The 23,242-nt window shown below is 36.4% G+C and overlaps 2 protein-coding genes and 1 pseudogene across 2 annotated transcripts; all 3 read right to left on the bottom strand.

The window, feature by feature from the left end:
- Positions 1-99: 99 nt before the first annotated feature.
- LOC137745573 (polygalacturonase ADPG2) lies at positions 100-3,116 on the bottom strand. Its single transcript, XM_068485545.1, has 3 exons — positions 2,380-3,116; positions 1,381-1,712; positions 100-770 (listed from the first exon to the last, which is right to left on the bottom strand). The coding sequence occupies exons 1-3, from the start codon at positions 2,985-2,987 to the stop codon at positions 283-285; spliced, it is 1,428 nt and encodes a 475-aa protein (XP_068341646.1). The 5' UTR covers positions 2,988-3,116; the 3' UTR covers positions 100-282.
- An 851-nt stretch (positions 3,117-3,967) lies between these two features.
- LOC137744845 (transcription factor bHLH48-like) lies at positions 3,968-8,981 on the bottom strand. The gene is made up of 7 exons (XM_068484653.1): positions 8,046-8,981; positions 7,815-7,934; positions 7,655-7,720; positions 5,172-5,240; positions 4,878-4,949; positions 4,415-4,621; positions 3,968-4,247 (listed from the first exon to the last, which is right to left on the bottom strand). The coding sequence occupies exons 1-7, from the start codon at positions 8,541-8,543 to the stop codon at positions 4,212-4,214; spliced, it is 1,068 nt and encodes a 355-aa protein (XP_068340754.1). The 5' UTR covers positions 8,544-8,981; the 3' UTR covers positions 3,968-4,211.
- A 9,330-nt stretch (positions 8,982-18,311) lies between these two features.
- On the bottom strand, positions 18,312-20,756 carry LOC137744514 (uncharacterized; annotated as a pseudogene).
- Positions 20,757-23,242: the final 2,486 nt, after the last annotated feature.

Below are 23,242 nucleotides of genomic sequence, written 5' to 3' on the forward strand. Positions count from 1 at the left end.
TAGCATACTTCTCACAACTTAGAGTGCGAGTGAAAGGAATTTGTAGTGTATTCTGGTTAAAAACCTTTAAAACCATAACATACAAAACAAATCTAGATATTGGTTTTTCTTGGTGGGTGACCAATTGAGCAAACATTCATGCCTTTAATCTCACAAAAACTTTGAACAAAATCCATCACCAACAGACAATCAGAAGAATGACATTATTCAATACTTCTTCCTAATCTCTCTCTCTCTCTCTCTCTCTCTCTCTCTCTCTCTCTCTCTCTCTATCCACCTCTTTCATTGTTTGTACAAGGCGGGGTGGAAATTAAGCAGAGATATGTTATTTACAGTAGCAGACCTGAAATCCAAAGGATCATTCCACTGCCTTAATGGATCATCGGACCATCTCATATTAACATTGTCAATCACCAAGCCATTGATGTGTTCCATGATGATCCCGGCCATGCTGTGTTTAACAAGTCCCTGGCATCCCGGTCTGTAGTCTACCAACCCACCAGCATCGCTGGTCCATCTTCTGTAAGTCAGATCCAAGTTAATGAATCGTAAATCACGGAGAAGCCCGCCTTTAGAACCTGACAAGAATACTCCATTCTCGGAAGTTGAGGTGATATTAACGAAGAGTAGGTTAGAGATTGAACCCTCCTTTGACTTTGAGTGTCGAGGACATGTGGTCACGTAGATTGGCTCCGCTCTTCCCCACCAGGATTGATCATAGTATCTTGTGCCTATATTTATGTTTGAGAAGGTAATGTCACTCACATTTCCTGCACAGATGAATAATTAGTAATCTTGTCAGACTGAGAGAGCTATGACAGCAAGCTCTAATCAGCCTTTATTTTATCACAACGAAATTCTCTACTGTCAAACGTCAGTAAATTACCAAGTCCAGCTGCTACTTGTTGAACCAATTTGTTAGTTGTTTTCAACTATTAAACCTGTCAATCTTTAGTTTGAACTCAGAAGGCAGACAATACAAAAGCCACAGAAAGAAGGAGTTTTGTTTAAGGACAGTCCCCCATAAGTGGTGGTCAATCGTTCATACAAGTGAGACCTACTAGGGACAGACATGCAACTATCGCTGAGAGTTATTCACGGGCTGCTTCAAACTTTCAGGCAGTCAAAACTCCCCAACTTGCGTACAAACTAGAGCTACGTTAATCCCGAAGCCCAAGAGATAAGTCCGGAAATTTTACATTCAAAGTCCCAGTTGGGTTTAAGCTATCTCATCGTTTACATTGACAATACGAGGTGATAAATGCATCAACTGATTAAAGATGTCGCATTATAGTTGTGGTACTTCTTTTCTTTTCTTCTTCGTAACTTAAAAGTAACAGTCATAACAATAATGCAACAAAATGATAGAGAATATATTACCTCCATCGCGTATTTGAAGTCCCAGCCCTCTATGAGAATCCACAATGGTGATGTTGTCGAAAACCAGACCCTTGAAATCGAACCAACTAGCGCTGCCAAGTTTGATTGCCGAAGACTTTGTTCGAATCCAACAATTTGTTACAGTCAAGTTATAAAGGGGGCCAGTGTACGTCTTTGGACAGATAGCATCATCTCCAGTATTGATATGGCATCTAGTAATGACTGTGTTATTTGAATCCTCGATATCTATCCCATCATTGTTGGGTGTGTTGAAATCTCCATAAATTGAAACATCTTCAATGGAAATATTCTCGCACTGTACAATGTGCAAGCTGCAAATATGCAATGTTCCCATCAGTTACATTGAATTTCAAACTTGTACAAACTGCAAGCTGATTCGATCCGGACCTCTTTAAACAAAGAAGAGACTAAGTTTCACTAGACCAAATCGGGATGTAATTAATTGATAACAACTAAATAAGGAGAAAAAGAATGTCAGCGGCTTCGAAGACGTTAGATATGGGAGGTTTTCTACCATGCTCCAGAGTTTCTGGCTCCATCTTGGATTCTTGGTCATTGTTTCATTGATCAAGGATCTAATGGATAAAAATCAACGCGTATATAATGCACCAGAGCATAGTAGAATTTTCGTATATAAAGTTGCACAATTTATTGAATGACATTATATCTAGGAGGTTCTTTACTATGCTCCGTGATTTTCGGCTGTATTTAGTTATTAGATTCTTGATCAAGGATATATAACTGCTAAAATTTCGGTGTATAAAAAGCGCCGGAGCATGCTAGAATTTTCGTATACATGGTTGTATAATTGTATAAGTAACTTGTAGCTTAGATATTGGGCATACCCCAATAACTTAACTATAAAATATTCCCAGTATCCATTTCCATATCCAAATGATTAATTCAATGTCCTCAGTTAAATAAAATAAAATTATCTAAAAAATTAAAAAAAAAATAATTGAGAGGAACAAAACGCACCACCAGTAAGCGGGCTGACGCAGCTTGAGATTGGAGAGATTGACATTCCGGCAGTTGATGAAGCCGACGAGCCTGGGACGGCACTCGTCGCCCAAGCAAGCCCCGGTCCAATTCCAGCTCACCATCACATTCTTCCTCTCATCGAACCTCGTCACAAACTTCAACCCCTGACCGTCCACCACTCCGCCCCCGCTGATGCCGACGTTGATCGCGTTCTCCGCCAGCACCACGTACCACTTGCTCTGCTCCTTCGGGTAGTCCTCGAGCCTGGGGCCGCCCAGGAGCGTCGCGCCTTCTTGGATGTCTAATACGACGCCGGATTTGAGGCGGATGGTCGCGGTGAGGTAGGTGAGGCCCGCGGGGAAGGTGACGCGGCAGGGGGAAGGGGAGGGGCAGCTGTCGATGGCGGACTGGATGGCGATGGTGTCGTAGCGGAGGCCGTCGCCGACGGCGCCGTAGTCGGCGACGGAGATGGTGGTGGTGGGGTTGTTGGGGAGTTCGATGATGGGTGACGTGGCGAAGTGGGATTGGAGGGGAGGAAGCAGAAAGAGGAGGAATAGGAGCGGGAGGGTGAGTGATTGGATGAGGAGGGGCGGAGGAGGTGCCATCTGGAATTGCGAAACTTCCCCTCAAGGCGTATACGGTTTATTATGGTTTAGGAGTGTTTTTTAAGTAACTAAAATCATGTATGTTTCGTAGAAGAAAGTTAGAAGTGCTTCTAGCGCTTTTTAGAAGAAGAACTTGCGGTGTATTATGTGCTTATTGAACTTGAAGCCCATTTTTATGTAGCGCTTATATTTTAATTAGAAACTTCAATATGCTAATAGAAGTTATTCTACTAAAAGTGCTTCTGAATAAAAGTGCTTCTTAAAAAAGCAGTTCAAAACAACTTTACTTTAGTGTTGCTTAGTGCAAGATTATGGAATATAGAATTAATATATGATGGAATTTAGAAGACTTCACAGCTAATAGTAGTTCAATCCAATTTCAGGGCATTATCAAGTCTAATTTTTAGCTACAATGACATTCCAATTATTCTAATGTAAATTATGCATGGAATGATTAGAACTAAGATGAAAATGAATGAGCACACTACTTTAACTAATTTGACTATACTCAAGTATTTTATTGACTACAATTTTACTCTTTTTTTTTATTTTGAACTCTAATAATCGAGAAAAACTTGCATGCATCCGTTGCATAAAATTGGTGTCTCAAACTCTCACATTCATAGTCATTTGTTACTCACTTTATGTAGCAAATGTTCAAACAATTGTTTCATGCAAGCAGCGCAAACATGTATATGCCAAAATCAAAGTGTCTCACAGTTCTGTAGTAAAAACTATCATTCATGAGATTTGAACTCAAAACAACGTACTGTTGATAGATGAAAATCTAATTGGGTTGTGTTTAACTTCAACGAACAAGTTTTCGACACAAACGAGCACAAATCCTCGACAAGAGATAGAAGCTACCTCAGCGTCTTAGCCGTGCAATTGCTAAAGTGCAGAAGTATTCATGGCGCACAATGAACAAATATAGTATTAAGCAAGGGTTCCTTCAATGATTTTACAATAGGAATCAAATATCAGTTCAAAAAATAGGTATTAGATTGAATGACCCTCAGAGTTGGTATATATATACTTATAAGGATAACATACCAAATCTATTTCCTCTCGAGGCGAAGCAAATCGGGATGTTCTTGACTGACTCTGAAAAACAGAGAACAAAGAAACTCGGCCATGAATACCGAGACATTTCATCTACTACCTGCTAACTGCTAATACTATACTTCATATACACATTTCTACTAGTACAACTTAATTACGTCTTCACATCTCCATCTCCAGGTGACTTGTCTGCAGTTGCTGTACATAAATACCGAAACCAAGTTAAAATCGTTGTTTCATTTTGCTTTTCGAGTGACAACTGAAACAAAGTGCACCTCACGTACATTTTTCATGTATAATTCAGCCTGAAAATGAGATATGCAAAAGAACTTTGCCAATAACGTTAAAATCGGTCTAAGGTCTACCTGAGTTTGCTGAAGAATCCCAACTGATGAGGAGGGTTCTGGGCTAATGAAAGTGTGATTTTCTTCTTCCCGCCCCCAAACTGGCTGTGGAAGCGCTTCAAAGTGCCATTGCTGTTGATACGGTTGTCTGTTCCTATTGATAGGGACTTCCGGACACATCAGAGGTGTAACCATACTGGCGAAGTTACTTTCCATCAGAGATCCACTCTGAAAATTGTGAAGGAGAGAAAAGTACTTCAGTAACAGACAGCATCAACCTTTTAACACTAACTCAAAGAAAGGTTTGATGAGTCTAATATTTTTGCATAACTTCATACGATGGAAACTGGAAACAGACACCTAAGCAAGAATGCATGCATAAACCTGTACTGAACAACTGATAAAATTATAAAACACAAGGGCAACTTAATAATTTACCAATTTTACTGTGCAATAGTAAGTAAAGGAGTTATACGATACTTACTTCAGCAACCAATAGACTATCAAAGTTGAAATCAATTCTCGGGCTGACTGCTGCAAGTCTCATTGATAAGATCTGAAACAAATGCAAACCAGAATCAGAACATAGCAGCACAACATGGTTTCAAATTACCAGTTCGATAACTAAAGCATAAGTCGTTAGAAAAATGGTGGCATACAAGGACAGGATCCAGAGTCCAGATCCATAATGATGCACAGCCACTGGCCAAGTTCAAGCCTTTTCATTTTAGCGTCAAAACTATTACATGAGATGTATGAGATGTGCAGCAGGTCTGACCTCAACTTGACGTTGTAGGGCCTGCACGTGACTGATGATTTCATCTAGAACCAATGCTGTTCCTGAAATCTGCAAAGCAAATTTATTTTAGTCAGTGACTCAAAAAAGGCATACAAAAATTCAAATGATCTAAGGTATATCAGTTAGAGAACAATTAACAGAAAAAGTTTGCTTAACACATTCAATCTAACAAGATGGAACGAATCCTGTAACTGGGAAATCATTCTCGTGATCAAAATGTTCAGCTCCTCATTATATATTTATTTTCACTGTAAAGCATTTTCACTAGATGAGGCCAAAATTAGATCAGATGAGAAAAATAATTCTTTTTCATAATAAAAACATGCTAGTTAGATTCACATTGCACACTAAAAGCGTTCTCATCGTGTCAGTTTGAATGAAGTACCACAAAATTGGCATCAAGAATGGACTGAGTACAGTAGTCAACTTCACTGGAGAATAATAGAATGACTTCTGAAAACTGGAAAGTGCAATTCCACGAGGAAAACGCATTTGAAACTCGAATATTTTGATGGTAAGATGCAGGTGCGCAATTGGTGGCTCCAATTATGGATGCAGGTCAAGAACAATGACTCAATATGCACTAAAAGGAACAACTCGTTTTAAGAAAGCATCGTCATTTGGCTTTTCTGCAAGGTAAATCAGGTGGAGTAAACTGTTCTTGCAATCTGTCAGCAAGCAGCGTACAGCTCAATGGATCAACTCCAACGAGAGCAGATAGAAATCAATCACATTTGTTTTCTATTATCGAACCTACACCGAAGAAAAGGTAGTATGCTAAATTTTATTCGAAATTTTGTTCCTATCCAATTTGAGGAAACTTCACAAAATTATACCGGAAAATCCCAAAAACTTGCCATCAGCAGAAAGGAATCTTAGGCATGCTAGATCTTTGGTTCAGCTCAATCAAGTGAAATGCTAATTGGACTCTCACTCACCCACATCATGATGTCCCACGCAGTTAGGTGGTGAAGGGCAGTTTGTTAAAGGAGGCTTTCTTTTGTCTTCTCTTTTCCGTCATCCAACGAAGGATGGTTACCAAACTCGTCACAGCTGGCAGTACCATGCACCCTTCACATAGAGCTAGAGTGAACCCCCACCCCCCACAACTTGTGGGACCCACAAATATCTAAATCTGTAAATTCAACATTGCCCACTAATTGTGGGGTCTCTCCCCCGAAGCACCACAACTCAGTCCAGCTAGCATTACCCCATGAGGGCACATCCGTCTTTTATAACAAAATTCCGCTATTTTCTAAGCGAATAATAACAATATATGAGTTAGGCTAGTCAGATGGCCAAAACTTACACACTTGGGAATATATTTGTTTCTTTCTACCTCTTATCACTTGAAGAGACAGATAGAAAGAAGGGGGTATACACCAAAAGACATGAGAGTGTTTCTCTAGTTGGACATGGCAATATGTCTGTGGTCCGCCACCTTACATCCGAGTTCAAATATCTCCATTTTAGACTAATTTGGAACTAGAAGTGTCATTTAGACAAAAAAAATATATATATAAATTCTAACATACAAAACTAAATGAAATTTCGGCACTTAGTATTATGGTCTAGTGGTATTGCTTTTTACTTGTAAGTGAGAGGTCTTAGGTTCGATTCTCGCCAAAAGCGAATTTGAACCACTTTATTGCTAGCCCATTGTGAGATTTGCATAACTCATCACTTTGGTCCCTGAGATTTGAAATCAATAAAATCGGTCTCGTCCACCATCAATCATTTTGATCATCTCGTGAAAAATCTCAATAAAATAAGAATAAAATAACAAAAACACGTCAAATCATTTTGGCATATTGTTTATTATGTTAAGGGTAATTTTGTCATTTTAATCATTATTTAACATAATCTTTCACCTAAAGACCAAAACTATTGATGATGAACAATTTCAGAAACTACTTCTATCGATTTCAAATATCAGAAACCAAAGTAAGGAGTTAGGCAAATCTCAATGACCATTTTGGTTAAAAAGCTAAAAAACTAGATGAAATTTCAGATAACAGAATTAACCTTAAAAAGGACTCCTCACCAAGGCCAGTACACACCCGATTTCATCTTTGTAGGTAGAGAAAGAAGAAAAAAGTACAAAGAGAACGAAAAAGTATGGAGAGAAAGAAGTAAAAAAGACAGTGAGAGGAGGGGAACGAGGGGAGGGAAAAAACAGGAGAGAATTCCCATCACCACCCTCACCCCCACCACTACAACTTTTCCATTTTCTCAAATTTTCTCCAAATTATAAAAACAAAAAAAATTAAAAAATTAAAACTGAATTGGATTACGGAAATGCCACTGGGACAAGCCCGGAGAGCACTTTTCTTGGTGGAAAAGCAAGGCACTTTTGTGAAAAGGGAACAAGGACAAAACCGTTATTAAAAAAAGCACATAATCTTAAAAATCCCCAATCAACCAATTAATCAAAAGATTAAGATCCTAAAAGTCAATCAAACCTTATTGCATCCTGGGACCAGCTCCTGCAGCAGCTTCATCCTCGCATTAATCTTCTCTCTCCTCGCCTGTATAATCCCAAAAGTATTTAATTAATTAACAGAAAATATTTGATTAGTTAAAATTAATTGTGGGTTTAATTAATTAAAGAGGATTGATTACTCGCTCTGCTAAGCTATGGCTGTCCGTGGCTTGACCGCGACGAGCTCGAACATGAACGTACGGCAACTTCTCGGCGTCCTCTTTGATTTCGGTCTTGCACTTCTTCGTCGGGGCCTTAATCTGAATTTCACAAAGTCAGAGGGGTTCAATTCGAATTTTATCGATCACTGCGAAAATTCAGCAAAATTTTCGAAAAGGGAACCCTAGAAACCTAATTCGACGGGGAATTACCTTCTTCTCTCGCTCCTTTCTCTTACCCGAGGTCCTCTGGTTGTTTTTGGTCAAGTCAAGCGTCAGCTGCGACGAGCTAGGGTTCGAATCGGTCTCGGCCGGCTCGGTCTTCACCTTCTCCAATTCGGCGCCGTAGTTCGACAGCGCGGAGTTTGTATCCGGTGAGCCATCTCCGGCGAAGGTCGAGAACTTGGCGGCGCGTTCGATTGGGGCGGGGTTGGTAGGGAAGGTGAGGCTGGAATTGAAAGGAAGGTGCTGGACGAAGGGCGTGCGTTGGGGGTCGCCGGAGACGGCGGCCGGCGGCGGAGCAGAGTCCGGTTCCGTCGAGATGTGGAGGAGCTCCATGGCTTGGGTGGGCGCAAGTTCTAGAAGCGCGGTGAAGGAGCTGGCGTTCTCCGGCGCTGTCATGAGTCGATGGATTTCTTCTCGGAATTGGAGGGACTCCAGCTCGGGTCCTGATAAAGTGGATCCGGGTACGGTTGCTCCGGTTGGGTCCATTGAATTAGGCGGCAAATTGAACTAAAACAGAGCTCAATTCCGTGGCAAATTCCCAAAATTTTCAACTCAGACAAAGTGTTGGAGTTAAATTAAGCAAAAACCCAGTAATTTGATTAGAGTCTTGGGAAGAACAGCGGACTTCGGAACTGAAATTGGGTAAGAGAGAGAAGCTGGAGAGGGAGAGAGAGAAACGAGTGTTGTTAGCAAATGTGGGCAAATTGGGCAAGTGGGTAGGAGATATAATGAGGGGAGAGAGAGAGAGAGAGAGAGAGATGGCTATGGTGGTCAAAATGTTATCTGTGCGTTGTCTGAGAGAGCTTCTGGGTGTTGGTTCTGAAGAGAGAGAGGAGGAGAGATATTAGGTGTTCTGGGGCATTTGAAGTATTGCGAAAGCAACGTTGCTTGTTTTGGGTGTCCTGTTTTTAAATTATACGGGTTTTCTTACCCTCCATTCGTACAGTTCGTTGAGGGCTGAGCTGAGCTGAGGACAGAGAGAGTGAGCTGAGGAGAGAGAGGAGTAAAAAGCAGGGGGAAGAAACGGAAAAATGGAGGGGACCACTACTATTTGCCAAAAGCTGCCTCCATTTTCGAGAAATTTTTATTTGTGACGGAAACCTCGAGTGGTATATCACGTATTTTTATCTAAGTGATGAGAAATTTTATTTTTTGAGTTATTAACTTTTTAACACACATATCGCACCATTTGTATAATAACACGATGTGGTACCCATTTGTATAATAACACGTCATGTACCACCTCGTGTGCTGATCACACTGAAAAAACTTTCTCCATTTTCCCCTTTTCTTTTCCTCTTCCTTTTCAATTTTTTTCTTTTACCTGTTTCGACTTTTTCTTTATTTTTGTACATGCATTTCTTTTTCGTCTAACATTTTTATTGTTGTCATTTAGTAGTACAATCTAGTGATATTTCTTACAAGTGAAAAAAATATCACTAGACTATTGCTTTATATAAACCTATAAATAACTTGGTCTAGTAATAAATATATAATCATAAACAAATCGAGTTAGTCTCAAGTACGAACAATTTCAATTAACTGCGAGTGAAAAATAATTTTTGTTTTATACTTTTTCATTTTTAATAGGAAATTTTTCTTTGAATGTCATATAAGATCCCACATTGCCCAGGGGTGAGGATCCTGTAAGCCTTATATGTATATTTTCATCTCTACCTAGCACAAGGTCTTTTGGGAGCTCACTTGTTTTGGAGTTCATCGGAACTCCGAAGTTAAGCGAGTTTTGGGGAGAGCATTCCTAGGATGGGTGGGATGTTCTCGTGTGAGTTCCCATAAACAAAACCGTGAGGGCGTGGTCGGGGCCCAAAGCGGACAATATCGTGCTACAGTGGAGTTGAGTCCAGGATGTAGTGGGGGCCTGGGCCGAGATGTGACATGTCATATAAAACTTTTTTTTTTTAATTTGTCATATGAACTAAATTTTTAAGCAATTTGTCACATAAATTGTTCCAAAATAAGTAATTTAGCATCTCATCACAACTTCGTCAAGTTTTCCATCCAAATAAGTCACGTGCAGTGCACATGACTTGTGCTCAGGGTTATTTCAGACTTTTGACCTCATTTTCACAAGTTTTTATTTTGTTTGTATTTTTACACAAAGATGTATTTATACTAGGAAGTGGAGGACTAAATTGGTTTCGGACATTTGATCTCCTTTTTACAAGTTAACTCTCTTTGGTATGAACCCAAAAATTTTGGCAAGTAAACAAACCATGTCATTTCGTTTCAAAAATAATAGTGTTTAACTAACTACACACTTCGAGAATTCAACATGCTCAACGCGGTCCACTTGTTCTTAAAAAAAAGGAGTTGAATTGTACGAAATAACATTGACAAGGTGGTGGGGAGTTAAAAAGTCCGAAATAACCTTGAAACCAAGTCATGTGCAAAATGACTTATTTTGGATAGAAACTTAGTAGAGCGAGGGTGAAATGACAAATTAATGATTTTGGAAAGTTGATTTGACAAATCTTTTCAAATTTTAGTTTATATGACAAATATAAAAAGAGTGTGTAAGTTAGTATGATTTTTTTTTTTTTTTAATATAATGCCCTATGAGTTAGAGCCACTTTTCAAGGTACTCGCAACTAATGCCAATCTATCTCTTCAAATTTGATTATTAAAATCTCTATCGTTGGAAAAGAAAGAAAAAAAACAATATGGTAGTTTATGTAAGAATAGTTGTGAGGTTTCAATGACTTTACTTGAAAGTTCAAAATGTAGTTCGTTTGCATGCCCATATAAGCATAAGTTATGTATAACATAACACATTTTAAATGAAAAAAAACAAAAAAAACAAAAAAAGCTTGGAACTTACATTGTGATCTTAAAAGAATAAAATGAAAAAAAATAAGGGTCATTTTCGTTTCGGTTCCTAGTCAACCTAATTGTCAGATTGAAATTTATTTTGATCAAGGTCCCTTAGCATCATTTAAGAGATTTAACTCTTGTTCTGCACTTATGAATTCAATTTCCCCCAAATTATAAAATTTAAGCAAATTCTAGCAAAAAATAATATTTACTTAAAAATCAATAATAAAGTAATATTGTCCTTCGCACAATTCTTTCACAATAATAATGTATTCACAGAATTGTTAATATATTTTAAGAAATAACTATTGATAGATTTTAAAACTTAAAATAAGTACATGTAACTAGCATGGGTACATTTAGCAACAAAAAAAAATATATATATATATATATATGGGCACATAATAAAATATAAAGTTATGGGTACAAATTAAACTAAAAAGCATAATTGGTACACATTTACATATTAAACATAGATATATATATATATATATATATATATATATATGAAAAATACTAAAAGAATATATTTAAAAATGATTAATAAGTTTTTCAATTTTGATGGGGGACTATTAGGTCAAGGTGGACTTGGGCTTTGAGAACATCCTCTTTATCTCCCTTGGTTCAGTTTCATACCAAGTCCCAGAATATCTCAAAAGAGTTAGCTCGTCTTAAGAAATATCCTGATTAGATCAATAACTCGAAGATAGCATGATTAAGCAAATAACGGCTTGCTTAAGTGAGGCATGTTGTGGAAGCTAGAAGATCATCAATTTAGCATGAGAGAGAAAGTTGGCATGTGGTGTTCTAGGCTAGATAATCTGGGTTTCCTAGGGTAGTAACAAGGTTTTTTTATGGCTAGAATACTCAAAGGGAGGTTATGGACAATACTAAGGTTCCATAGTGATTCTTTCTGGGATTTGAGGTTGTTTGCACTAAGGGAGAGATTTCCTTATCTTGGTGCAGTACAATCCCCTAATGTTCTCTTCTCTCATCCTATCCTCCCCTTATGATGTTCTGGTCTATTTTGGGGTTAATGATTCCTTTATTCTTAAGGAATCTCTAATTGTGGCTTGGTCATTTCTCCATTTTCTCCCTAATTCTTCTGTCACTTTTGTTTTGATGGAAGGTAGCTAGGTTTTGCTACCTTGTGAAACATGCATCGCTTATTCTTCCCGAAGTACGACTTTCCTAGGTCAGCCTTTCACAGTCATTACTTATAGTAACGTGTCTCATGGCTTTTATGTGTTGATCTTCAACATGAGCTCGAAAAGGAAAGTCAGTCTCTCTCTTCATTAAATGCATGCTCTGCTGGGCTTTCACGTGACTTTAAGGCTTAGGGTACAGTTCATTCCTAACTAAGTTGGTTAGCCTGCTAGAAATGAGGAAACTAAGTTGGTTCTCTCTGAAATTTGCTCACATGGGATACAAAGATTATGGGCTTGGACTTTTGGGCTTCCAAGCAACCAAAATCTACCACAATCTTGACTCCACGTAGGCCCAATGACCTTCCGTAACCATTCACAAAGTGGCAAAGCCAGGATTTTTTGAGAGGAAGGGCGAAATTCCAAAGAGTGCAAGTTCAACTCAAGCGAGCTTTCACATTGAAGAGTGCAAAGTTTTGACAATATTAATAAAAGAGAATGCCCTCTTCACTGCAACAGTTATAAGCGGTAACATCAATCCATTGTAAGAAGCTTAAATTGGCTATGATTAGATTCTAAAAGATGTTAGGTGCTAGTCGATCGACGGGATGAGGCCTAACGTCTAAGTGAGATCTATGCAGGAGCTTAGGAGGACTTAAATGAATTTATTATATCGTATAAATAAGTATTAAATAATATTTATGTATTTTTTAAAAAAAAGAATAATACTATATTTATATATAAGACAATCTCCAACCCTTGGGCTAAAACCTAAAATTTTTAGCCCCGAAAATTTAGGTTTTAGCCCGAATAACTTTTCTGCTTCAACCATTCTGGCCGAAATTTTTTAGTAAATTTAGGCCAATTTTTTATTTTAAAATAATTTTAAAAAAAATTATGTACACTATCATAATTTAATTTTATGAACATTTTAACCTAAAAATATTTAAATTCCGATAAATATTGAAAAATCACTAAATTTGGATGAATTTTGAGTTAAATAATTTTTTTAATTATTTTAGCTGTTGGATTTAAATTTGGGATGTTAGATCATTTTTTTACCGTTAGATTTGATTATATTCGATCTCAGCCGTTGGATTCAATAAATCCTAAGAGACATACCCATGTGAGTAAGGTCCTGCTGGTGGTGCCCACACCATTTTCTGATCTAAATCTTGGGGGAATTTAGTTTTTGTTTGGCTTTTAGCTTTTAGCCCACACATTTAGCATGAGTTGGGTTGGGTTTTTTTTTGGGGGAAGGGGGGAATAAAACCTAAAAAATAGCATTTAACCTAGGATTAGGTTTGATCTAATGTGAGAGTTTAAGATAAATATGATATAGGTCTTAAAAGAAAAAAGTAAAACTTACAAGAATAAAAAAAATAAAAAGATAAATGGGTAAACAAACCACAAAAAATGTGGGGTCAGAAGGGGCAAAAAAAAGAAAAAAAAAAGGGTAATTAAACGAATGGGCAGAAGAGTTAAAAAAAGGTGGGTTAGTACAGTCAATTTCAAGAGAAGAAGGGTAAACAACCGGTCAGTAGAGAAATCCAATTTCTTTTGCCAAACAACTTCGAGTAGGTGTAGGAATATCAAATAAATAAGCCTTCATCTTCTTCACAACTTCCGCCACTTTGCAACTATTTTTTTATTTCCAGATTTCGTCCTCCAAAAATCCGAAAAGTTCAGAAGAGCAGAGGGGCGAAATTCTTACTGTCCATAGAGATTTCTGACGAGTGGAGGGGCGGCCGCCCCTCCATGGCCCTATGTAGCTTCGCCCTTGCATCCACGCCACAATTCACTTGACAAGCCCCGGCCATACGACTTAGGCTTATCTTAGCATGAATAGTGATTAGTGTGATAAAGCTTGGTGTGACAAATATGCATGAGTTTGCACGAGCATGGCATGATTTACACAAATGTGTGGCTTGATTAACATAGCATGACATGATTACGAACATAACTCCTTCTTAATTCTGCACTTTTGCATGTATTTGGGCTTAGCTTAATCTTGTATAAAAATTGAGTTTCGAGACTTGATTAGGCTTGCATGTGACATTTTTGGGCCTCAACAAATTTTAAAATTGACGTATGATTACATGTAAATAATATAATATTCAAATAATAACGTGGACCAAAGTCAAAAGGACCTTGATAAAAAATGAAAATGAATAAGATTTCAATTCATGAGAAAGAAAAAATGAGGAGTAGAAACCTAATCTATCCTAAATGTTATTGAAAGAATGATTATCCATTGTAATAAACCAACTATATTATCGTGTGTCACTGAGTTACTTATATGTCTAAAATGATCCCTAACTAAGAACTCGTTTTGATGTGTTTTTAAAATAGTTGAAAGTATTCTTGGTAAAAATATTTTTGTAACTAGTCCTTAGTAAAAATGTAAGTAAATCTTGGAAAAGTATTTAAAGTACATCCTAGAAGAAGCACATAATTTATGCTTCTTGCAAAAAGCACAAAATTTGTGCTTCTTGCAGAAAGCATATAATTTGTGCTTCTTGCAAAAAGTACTTAAAGTACTTTTAGAACCCAAAAATATTTGGTGAAAATATTTTTGTAACTAGTCCTTGGTAAAAATGTAAGTAAATCTTGGAAAAGTATTTAAAGTACATCCTAGAAGAAGCACATAACTTATGCTTCTTGCAAAAAAACATATAATTTGTGCTTCTTGCAGAAAACATATACTTTGTGTTTCTTGCAAAAAGTACTTAAAGTACTTTTAGAACCCAAAATTTTTTTCTCTAAAATCATCTTTAGTTTATTTAAAAACACTTTCAAACGAACCAACAATTAATTCTCTATTTTCCTTTACACAACCATAAAAATTGATCTATTATATGATTCTTATATCTTATTATTATTTTTAGTTTAATATTATGTATTTCCCAATATGAAATACAAATATTCTTCCAAACAATTGTCCAGTCTTTTATTTATAGTTTTTTTTTTTTTTTTTTTTACAATAAATGTTTTTCATTTCCCTTTATACCATGGAACCGTACTGAAAGTGGTCAAACCGCAAATGAGAAGGTGTACAGTACAGTGCGCTGCAGTGGTTGGATGGTAGGCCTTGGGGCCGTAGAATCGAATGATATGTATGCCGGGTCCCATGGGGCGGGGACCGTCCACGAAGCCGAAACCCGACACAATTAGAAGAAGACGACCCGTCGTTTTCTTGCATCGATAATAATTACTATCCATGTTATTGGAATTTCAAAATTCTCATCCTAAACTCCAAACTTTCTATATTTATAAAGAAAAATACATTTATAAGGAATGTAAAATGTAATTTTTAGAGTAACAATAACACTTCCCAATAATAATTGTAATAATAATTCATTAATTATATTTACCCCATTTGTGTATACACATAAATTATCAGTAATTACAGTGGAATGAAGATCCTCTTCGGATCCTCTTTTTGAGCATCTCGAATATCCTTTAATTGTATCCGTTCATTGTATATCGTGCGGTCAGTTTTCATCAGATACTGTTTGTATTTAATTTCAAATAAAAAAATTTTAAATAATTTGATCACACAATTTACGATGAACAAACATAATTAAAAGATCTCGATATTCTAAAAAAAATGATTTGGAAATGATCTTCATTAATTACAGTGGAGTGAAGTGTCCTCAATCGTCGTCAACGTAGGGTGGGCGATTAAAAAGTTAATTTACTTTACCACATATTTACTGCCTGGATTTTTTGGTTTTGTAATAATTTGGTGCAAAACATTTGGACCACCACTGACTTTTGTGATTTAGTGCTCAGGGCATATGAGCAAAGGTTTATCGCGTGTGATGAAAGGATTGTTATTCACAACAATATCGACAGCTCAATTTACGGAAATATCGACTGTTGATTGTCAATTGGATTAATGTAAATTTATTCCAAAACTTGAATTTTTTAAGGAGAAATGTTAAAGAGATTCTCTTAAAAGTAAGATTCTTCATAACTTTCCGTTATCTTATGTTTTTTGTTCAATGTTTTGAAAAGTTGACATTGAAATTGAGATTAAACTATGAGGTGCTAGAGAGTCTATCGAAAGTCCCGTTTTAAAAGAGTCTTTTTAACATTTCTCATTTTTAAATAAAGTTTCGAAAATGTTTAATCACTCGACAATGCATGATTGCATGTACAAGACAAATAAACATAGTGAAGCATGATTCATAAGATAAGTAAATTAGATATGTAAGGTCTTTACCAAAATAAAAATAGACACAAGTAAGGTGTTAAAACTTAAAGCATACAAGAATCACACATTAGAAAATCGACAAAACTAAACATCTTATTTTGAGTGGTTCCACACATGTTGCACTAGTATATTATAAGATGAAAGTTGAGGATTAATATCAATGTGGTTAGTAGTACGCCATTGCACATTGATCCATCTCACTAAAATTTTAACAAGATATCAAAGAGTTGTTTAAATGGGTCCAATCGAGATTGTAAAAACAAATTTAAATATTGTCGAATGTGCATTTTGTTAAATAGAAAATTGGGAGAAATTTAAATTTAAATTTTCTATTTAACAACACAACAATAACAACAACAAAGCCTTTTCCCACTAAGTGGGGTCGGCTATAAGAATCCTAGAATGTCATTGCACTCGATTTTGTGTCATGTCCTCCGTTAGATCCAAATACTCTAAGTCTTTTCTTAGAGTCTTTTCCAAAGTCTTCCTAGGTCTTCCTCTACCCCTTCGGCCTTGGACCTCTGTCCCATAGTCGTATCTTCTAACATGAGCGTCAATAGCCCTTCGTTGCATTGTCCAAACCACCGTAACCGATTTTCTCTCATCTTTCCTTCAATTTTGGCTACTCCTACTTTACCTTGGATATCCTCATTCCTAATCTTATCATTTCTCGTGTGCCCACAAATCCAACAAAGCATCCTCATCTCCGCTACATCCATTGTATGTACGTGTTGATGCTTCACCGCCCAACATTCCATGCCATACAACATCGCCAACCTTATTGCCATTCTATAAAATTTTCCCTTGAGCTTCAGTGGCATACGACGGTCACACAACACGTTGGATGAACTCTTCCACTTCATCCATCCAACTTGTATTCTATGGTTAAGGTCTCCATCTAATTCTTTGTTCTTTTGCAAGATAGATTCTAGGTAGCGAAATCAGTCGCTCTTTGGTACTTTCTGGTCTCCAATCCTCATCCCTAACTTATTTGGGCCTCCATTTGCATTGAACTTGCACTCCATATATTATGTCTTTGATCGACTTAGGCGAAGACCTTTAGATTCCAACACTTCTCTCCAAAGGTTAAGCTTCGTATTTACTCATTTCCTGAGTTTTATCTATCAACACTATATCGTCTGTGAAAAGCATACACCAAGGAATATCATCTTGAATATGTCCCGTTAACTCATCCATTACCAATGCAAAAAAGTAAGGACTTAAAGATGAGCCTTGATGTAACCCTACAATTATGGGGAAGCTTTCGGTTTGTCCTTCATGAGTTCTTACGGCCGTCTTTGCTCCATCATACATATCCTTTATAGCTTGGATATATGCTACTCGTACTCCTTTCTTCTTTAAAATCCTCCAAAGAATATCTCTTGGGACCCTATCATACGTTTTTTTCCAAATCTATAAAGACCATGTGTAAGTCATTTTTCATATCTCTATATATTTCCATCAATCTTCGTAAGAGATAGATTACCTCCATGGTTGCATGCCCTTGCATGAACCTGAATTGGTTGTTCGAGACCCGCATCTCTTGCCTTAGTCTATGCTCAATGACTCTCTTCCAAAGCTTCATTGTATAACTCATTAGCTTAATACCACTATAGTTCATACAATTTTTTACGTCGCCCTTATTCTTATAGATAGGCACCAAAGTGCTCTTTCGCCACTCATTTGGCATCTTCTTCGTTTTCAAAATCCTATTAAAAATGTCTTTGATCCCAAGACTTTCCACACTTCGATTGGTATATCATCTGGGCCCACTGCTTTTCTATGCTTCATATTTTTCAAAGCTACAACCACTTCTTCCTTCCTAATTCAGCAATAAAATGTGTAGTTTCTACACTCTTCTAAGTTACTCAACTCCCCCAAAGAAGTACTCATTTCATATCCTTCATTGAAAAAATTATGAAAATAACATTTCCATCTATCTTTGACTGCATTCTCTGTAGCAAGAACCTTTCCATTCTCATCCTTGATGCACCTCACTTGGTTTAGGTCCCTTGTCTTCTTTTCCCTTGCTCTAGATAGTTTATAGATACCCAACTCTCATTCTTTGGTATCTAGTCGCTTATACATATCGTCATATGCTGCTAGCTTAGCTTCTATCACAACTTTCTTCGCCTCCTGCTTTGTTATTCTATAGCTTTCACCGTTTTCATCGGTCATATCCTTGTATAAGGCTTTACAACATTCCTTCTTAGCCTTAACCTTTGTTTGTACCTCCTCATTCCACCACCAAGATTCCTTTTGGTGAGGAGCAAAGCCCTTGGACTCTCCTAATACCTCTTTTGCTACTTTTTGGATACAACTAGCCATGAAATCCCACATTTGGCTAGCTTCCCATTCTCTATCCCACACGCATTAGGTGATTACTTTCTCTTTGAAATTGGCTTGTTTTTCTCCTTTTAGATTCCACCATCTAGTCTTTGGGCACTTCAAGATCTTGTTCTTTTTTTCTCTCTTTTGATATGTACATCCATCACCAATAAGCGATTTGATTAGCCAAGTTCTCTCCCGGTATAACTTTGCAATCCTTACAAGTTATATGATCCCCCTTCCTCATTAGAAGAAAATCTATTTGTGTTTTTGACGACCCACTCTTGTAGGTGATCACATGTGCTTCTCTCTTCTTAAAGAAGGTGTTGGCTAAAAAGAGATCATATGCCATTGCAAAATCCAAGATGGCTTCCCCATCCTCGTTTTTCTCCCCAAAACCATGGCCACCATGAAAACCTCCATAGTTTCCTGTCTTCTTGCCCACATGTACATTTAAATCTCCTCCTATAAATACTTTCTCTGTCTGAGCAATTCCTTGCACCAAGTCTCCAAGATCTTCCCAAAATTTCTCCTTCAAACTCGTATCCAACCCTACTTGAGGTGCGTACGCACTAATCACATTGATGAGTTCTTGTCCTATTACAATCTTGATTGCCATAATTCTATCTCCTACCCTCTTGACATCAACAACATCTTGTGTCAAGGTTTTGTCCACGATGATGCCAACACTGTTTCTCATTCTATTTGTGCCCGAATTCCAAAGTTTGAAACCTGAGTTTTCTAGATCATTTGCCTTAAAACCAACCCACTTAGTTTCTTGTAGGCACATAATACTTATCCTTCTCCTCACCATAACTTCCACTACTTCCGTAGATTTTCCCGTTAAGATTCTTATATTCCATGTTCCTAAACGCATTCTACTCTCTTAAACTCTACCCTCCTGTCCTAGCTTCTTCACCCTCCCTCGTCTAATAACATCATAGTACTTCTTTTGTGTGTCTTGTGTAAAGTTGATAGGAGCATATGCTTCCAAACAACTTTGAGTTTAGTCATTCAAAAAGAAGTTTATATGGCCCCCTTGCTCATTTAACACTACATCCGAGAACCGATGGAGATACAGCGACCTTTGCTCACTTATCACTGTGCTCGGGCCACACAGCATGCCACTTATGGGTGACGCCCTAGTTTTAGCGCGATTTCGTTATGGATTCATTTTCATAAGGATTCGACGTAATCTAGGAGTGTTGGCTGTCGACTACCTGACGCTCTCCCCCTTCTCCTTTATCCGGGCTTGAGACTCCTTTGTAGTGGACTAAGTCGAATTGTATGGCTCATTTAGAAGTGTTTTTAAAATGACTGACAACACTTTTGATGAGAGTTCTTTTGAAACTAATTCTTAATAAAAATGCAATCAAATCATAGAAAAGCACTTAAAGTGCTCGTTGCTAGAAGCATATAACTGGTGCTTATTGCAGAAAACACTTCAAGTGTTTTTAAGTTCAGTGTTTTTGGAATCCAAAAACATTTTCAGCAAAAGCTTTTTCAGTAATTTTAAAAGTACTTCCAAATGGACTAGCAATAATGTGATTCAAACTCATCTTTGCTGAAAATCGAATCTAAGACCTCTAATTTCCAAATAAAGAAAAATACTACTATACTGTAATATTAAGTGACTACATAGATCTAATTAGCCTTAATTTAATTTCCCATCCACCATGGTTGGGTAGCTCATAAAAAATAAAAAATAAATAAATAAAAAAAAGCCTTAATTTGAATTTATAACAACTGGGCAGGCCCAACCCAGGCTTCATTAGGTTCATAAATTGAACAAAAAAGTTTTGGGTCCATACTACTCAAAACAATTAATTTACGGAAAGAACCTAGAAAGGCTCTTTTATGATTTATCACTGTCAAAAGCCGCAGAGCCATTACACCAAAAAGGTAAAGGCAATTAATTTGTGAATATCCAAGGAGAATTGTTATCAGCATTTCAAAAATCTTATTTTACACTTCAAATTTTCTATATTAGGAAAGAAAAAAATACTTGTAAGGAGTGTAGAATGAGATTTTTGAAGTACCAATAATACTTCCTATATGCAAATTACAAAAATCTGCCCAAAGGTTTCCAGAATTCACATTTTCGTCATCCTTCCCAGGTTGATCAAAATTGTGGAGAACAGCATCCAAGAAAATGCTTTGGAGTCCAAATTCCATCTCCTCATGAGATAGATACTCATTGTAAAACGTTAGAAGGGAAGGGTGACAAAGTCGTGGAGCCAGAATTTAACGTTTGAAGACTCTATTCATTTAAGCAATCGATTGTTTACAACTCTTAAGACGTTAAACATGAACATTTGTACCTACTCGATATTCCAACTCGTAAAGACACGATCTTGGTTTAGAATCAAAGGTACAAACTCGTTATTCCTATGGGCAGAGTCACTAAGGGACCAAAATGGTCTCTAGCGCACCTTTTTTTTTTTTTTTTTTTTTTTTCCATTTTAACAGATGTTGTTGCTATAAATCAGTCTAATACTCTTAAAATTCAAGTGTGTTCTCAATCCAATATCTTTTTCGTTCCAGACCAGACCTCATTTTTCTCTTCATGCCTCGTATTACGGTGCAACCTTAACTTACCCTCCTTATTCCATCAACTTTTCTTTAGCTTTAACTTATAATTTAAAATTTTTCCTGCTTACTTTTACCTCATATTCGGTTTATGGGTTTGTACAATATTTTTAGTTCTCTCTATTGAATTTATGGTCTTTCAATTTTTATTCAAATTACTCTAATCTCACTTGTTTTGATTTCACAGTACCAATATATTTAAGAGCCCCCTCTACACATGAAATTCTAGTTTTGTCACTGATTACTTTAACTTTATATCTCTAAACTAATATTGGGATAATTTATTTGTTCATGTTATGACTCACTTTAAATTTTATTTATTTATGGTTAATAAAAAATTATTACATCAATTGATGCTAGGACAAAAACAAAAGTACTGACACCAAAATTGACAGTGAAAGGTCAAGTTTTATAAAAGGTCTTCCTACATTTAATTTTGAGAATTATTATTGGTACTTCAAAAATCTGATTGTACATTTCAAATTTTCTATATTATGAAAGAAAAATATACTTGTGAGGAGTGTAGAATGAGATTTTTGGAGTGCCAATAACATTTCATTTAATTTTTTGTACAAAATTAAAAATTATGAATTTCTTTTTTGAATTTGAGATATTAAAAAAAAAAATTAATGCTTATCAATGAGACTTGCATGGAAGTACCATATCCATTATCTCGATGACCTAGAACTCACGCTGGTTCAGTGCAAGCCACCACACAAAATTGATATATCAGGTGAAGATTGTATCAGTTTCCTCCAAATTCAACAAGGCAAAAGTTAAACAAATCCAAAAAATAAGACATTCATTTATAGTGAAGAAAATGAAAGAATACGATTCTATAAAAAAATAACTAAAACGAGTACCACTTATCCAACGATTATATGATTTTAGATTTTTTTTTTTTTTTTTTTTTTTCAAAATGAAGAAAGATTAGGTGAAATTAGTTGCTCTGCAATAGTCGCGTGCGAGCCATCTACCCTTCTCCGAAATGGTTAAGACCATTACACCCAGCATTCCCCTGCTCTTTCCTCCTCCACCGAATTTATTAATAATAATGAAAGCAAACGAAAAAGATATAAGCGGGGGACTATATCAAGACCAACAAAGACAAAATAATGCCTTACATACGCCGTATTTACTAGCAATAATGCAAATATATATGTATTTACTAGCAATAATGCAAATATGTATATATAGTCCTCGCTGTCTCAGTACATGTACCAAGGTCAGCTAATTAACCTATGACCATCCTTAGAGCATCTCTAACAATGCTAGCTAATTTTTATTATTTGACCTAAATGTTCATTTGGTTAGCCACCACTTCCAACAATCCTAACTATTTTAGCTTAAGTTAAAATATTTTAATATTATTTTTCCTATACTTAACAAGCGAAACCTTTTTTTCTTCTCTTGAAATCCACAAAAAGTGCAATTTTATAATTTTTAATGTTTAGCAAAAATTTAACTTTCTTGTAGGGAATTGTTATTAGCACTCCAAAAATGACATTTTACAATCCTCATAAGTGTACTTTTCTTTCTAATTATAGAAAGTTTGGAGTGCCAAATGAAATTGTTGGAGTGCTAATAACAACTTCCTTCTTGTATTGGTGAGCCTCCTGCTTGGATTAGAGCAGCTCTCACAGATGATGATATTGGAGCCCCTCAGACTCGTTTTACGTCTGCTGTTGTTTTGTAGTTTACCTTTTTGGGTTGTATTCCCCACTCTTCATCAAGAAAAAAAAAAAATTCTCTCTCTTCCTAGCTAAATTTAGCTAATTACTATTCACAAAGTTAAGATAACTAGTCATTTAGCTAACCTATTGGAGCTTGACTTTTCGGTATTTTTTGTTAAAGTGGCCAGAAAAATCTCATTAACTAGGTTGTTGAGATGCTCTAAGGGTGGACACAATCAATGAGAATAATGTACTGATGAGTCAATTTCATATTATATATTTTACCCTATTCTTAGTATGTTTTGGTAATTATTCTGGTAAAATTTTGATACTTTGATTTATATTTTCAATACAGGACATTCGACTTCTTTTGGAGTAAAACGTGATCAAACGGACAAA

This window comes from Pyrus communis, chromosome 9, assembly GCF_963583255.1.
Source record: "Pyrus communis chromosome 9, drPyrComm1.1, whole genome shotgun sequence".
Classification (NCBI taxonomy): domain Eukaryota; kingdom Viridiplantae; phylum Streptophyta; class Magnoliopsida; order Rosales; family Rosaceae; genus Pyrus; species Pyrus communis.

Bases quoted from the DNA above. Each gene is read 5' to 3' on its own strand.
- LOC137744845 (XM_068484653.1), bottom strand. From the start codon at position 8,543: ATGGACCCAACCGGAGCAACCGTACCCGGATCCACTTTATCAGGACCC. The intron at 7,935-8,045 runs GTAATTCCCCGT...TGTGAAATTCAG, and splicing joins GAAAGGAGCGAGAGAAGAAG to ATTAAGGCCCCGACGAAGAA. The intron at 4,622-4,877 runs GTAAGTATCGTA...CACAATTTTCAG, and splicing joins ATAGTCTATTGGTTGCTGAA to AGTGGATCTCTGATGGAAAG.
- LOC137745573 (XM_068485545.1), bottom strand. From the start codon at position 2,987: ATGGCACCTCCTCCGCCCCTCCTCATCCAATCACTCACCCTCCCGCTC. The intron at 1,713-2,379 runs GTGCGTTTTGTT...GCATATTTGCAG, and splicing joins CGTCAGCCCGCTTACTGGTG to CTTGCACATTGTACAGTGCG. The intron at 771-1,380 runs GTAATATATTCT...TCATCTGTGCAG, and splicing joins ACTTCAAATACGCGATGGAG to GAAATGTGAGTGACATTACC.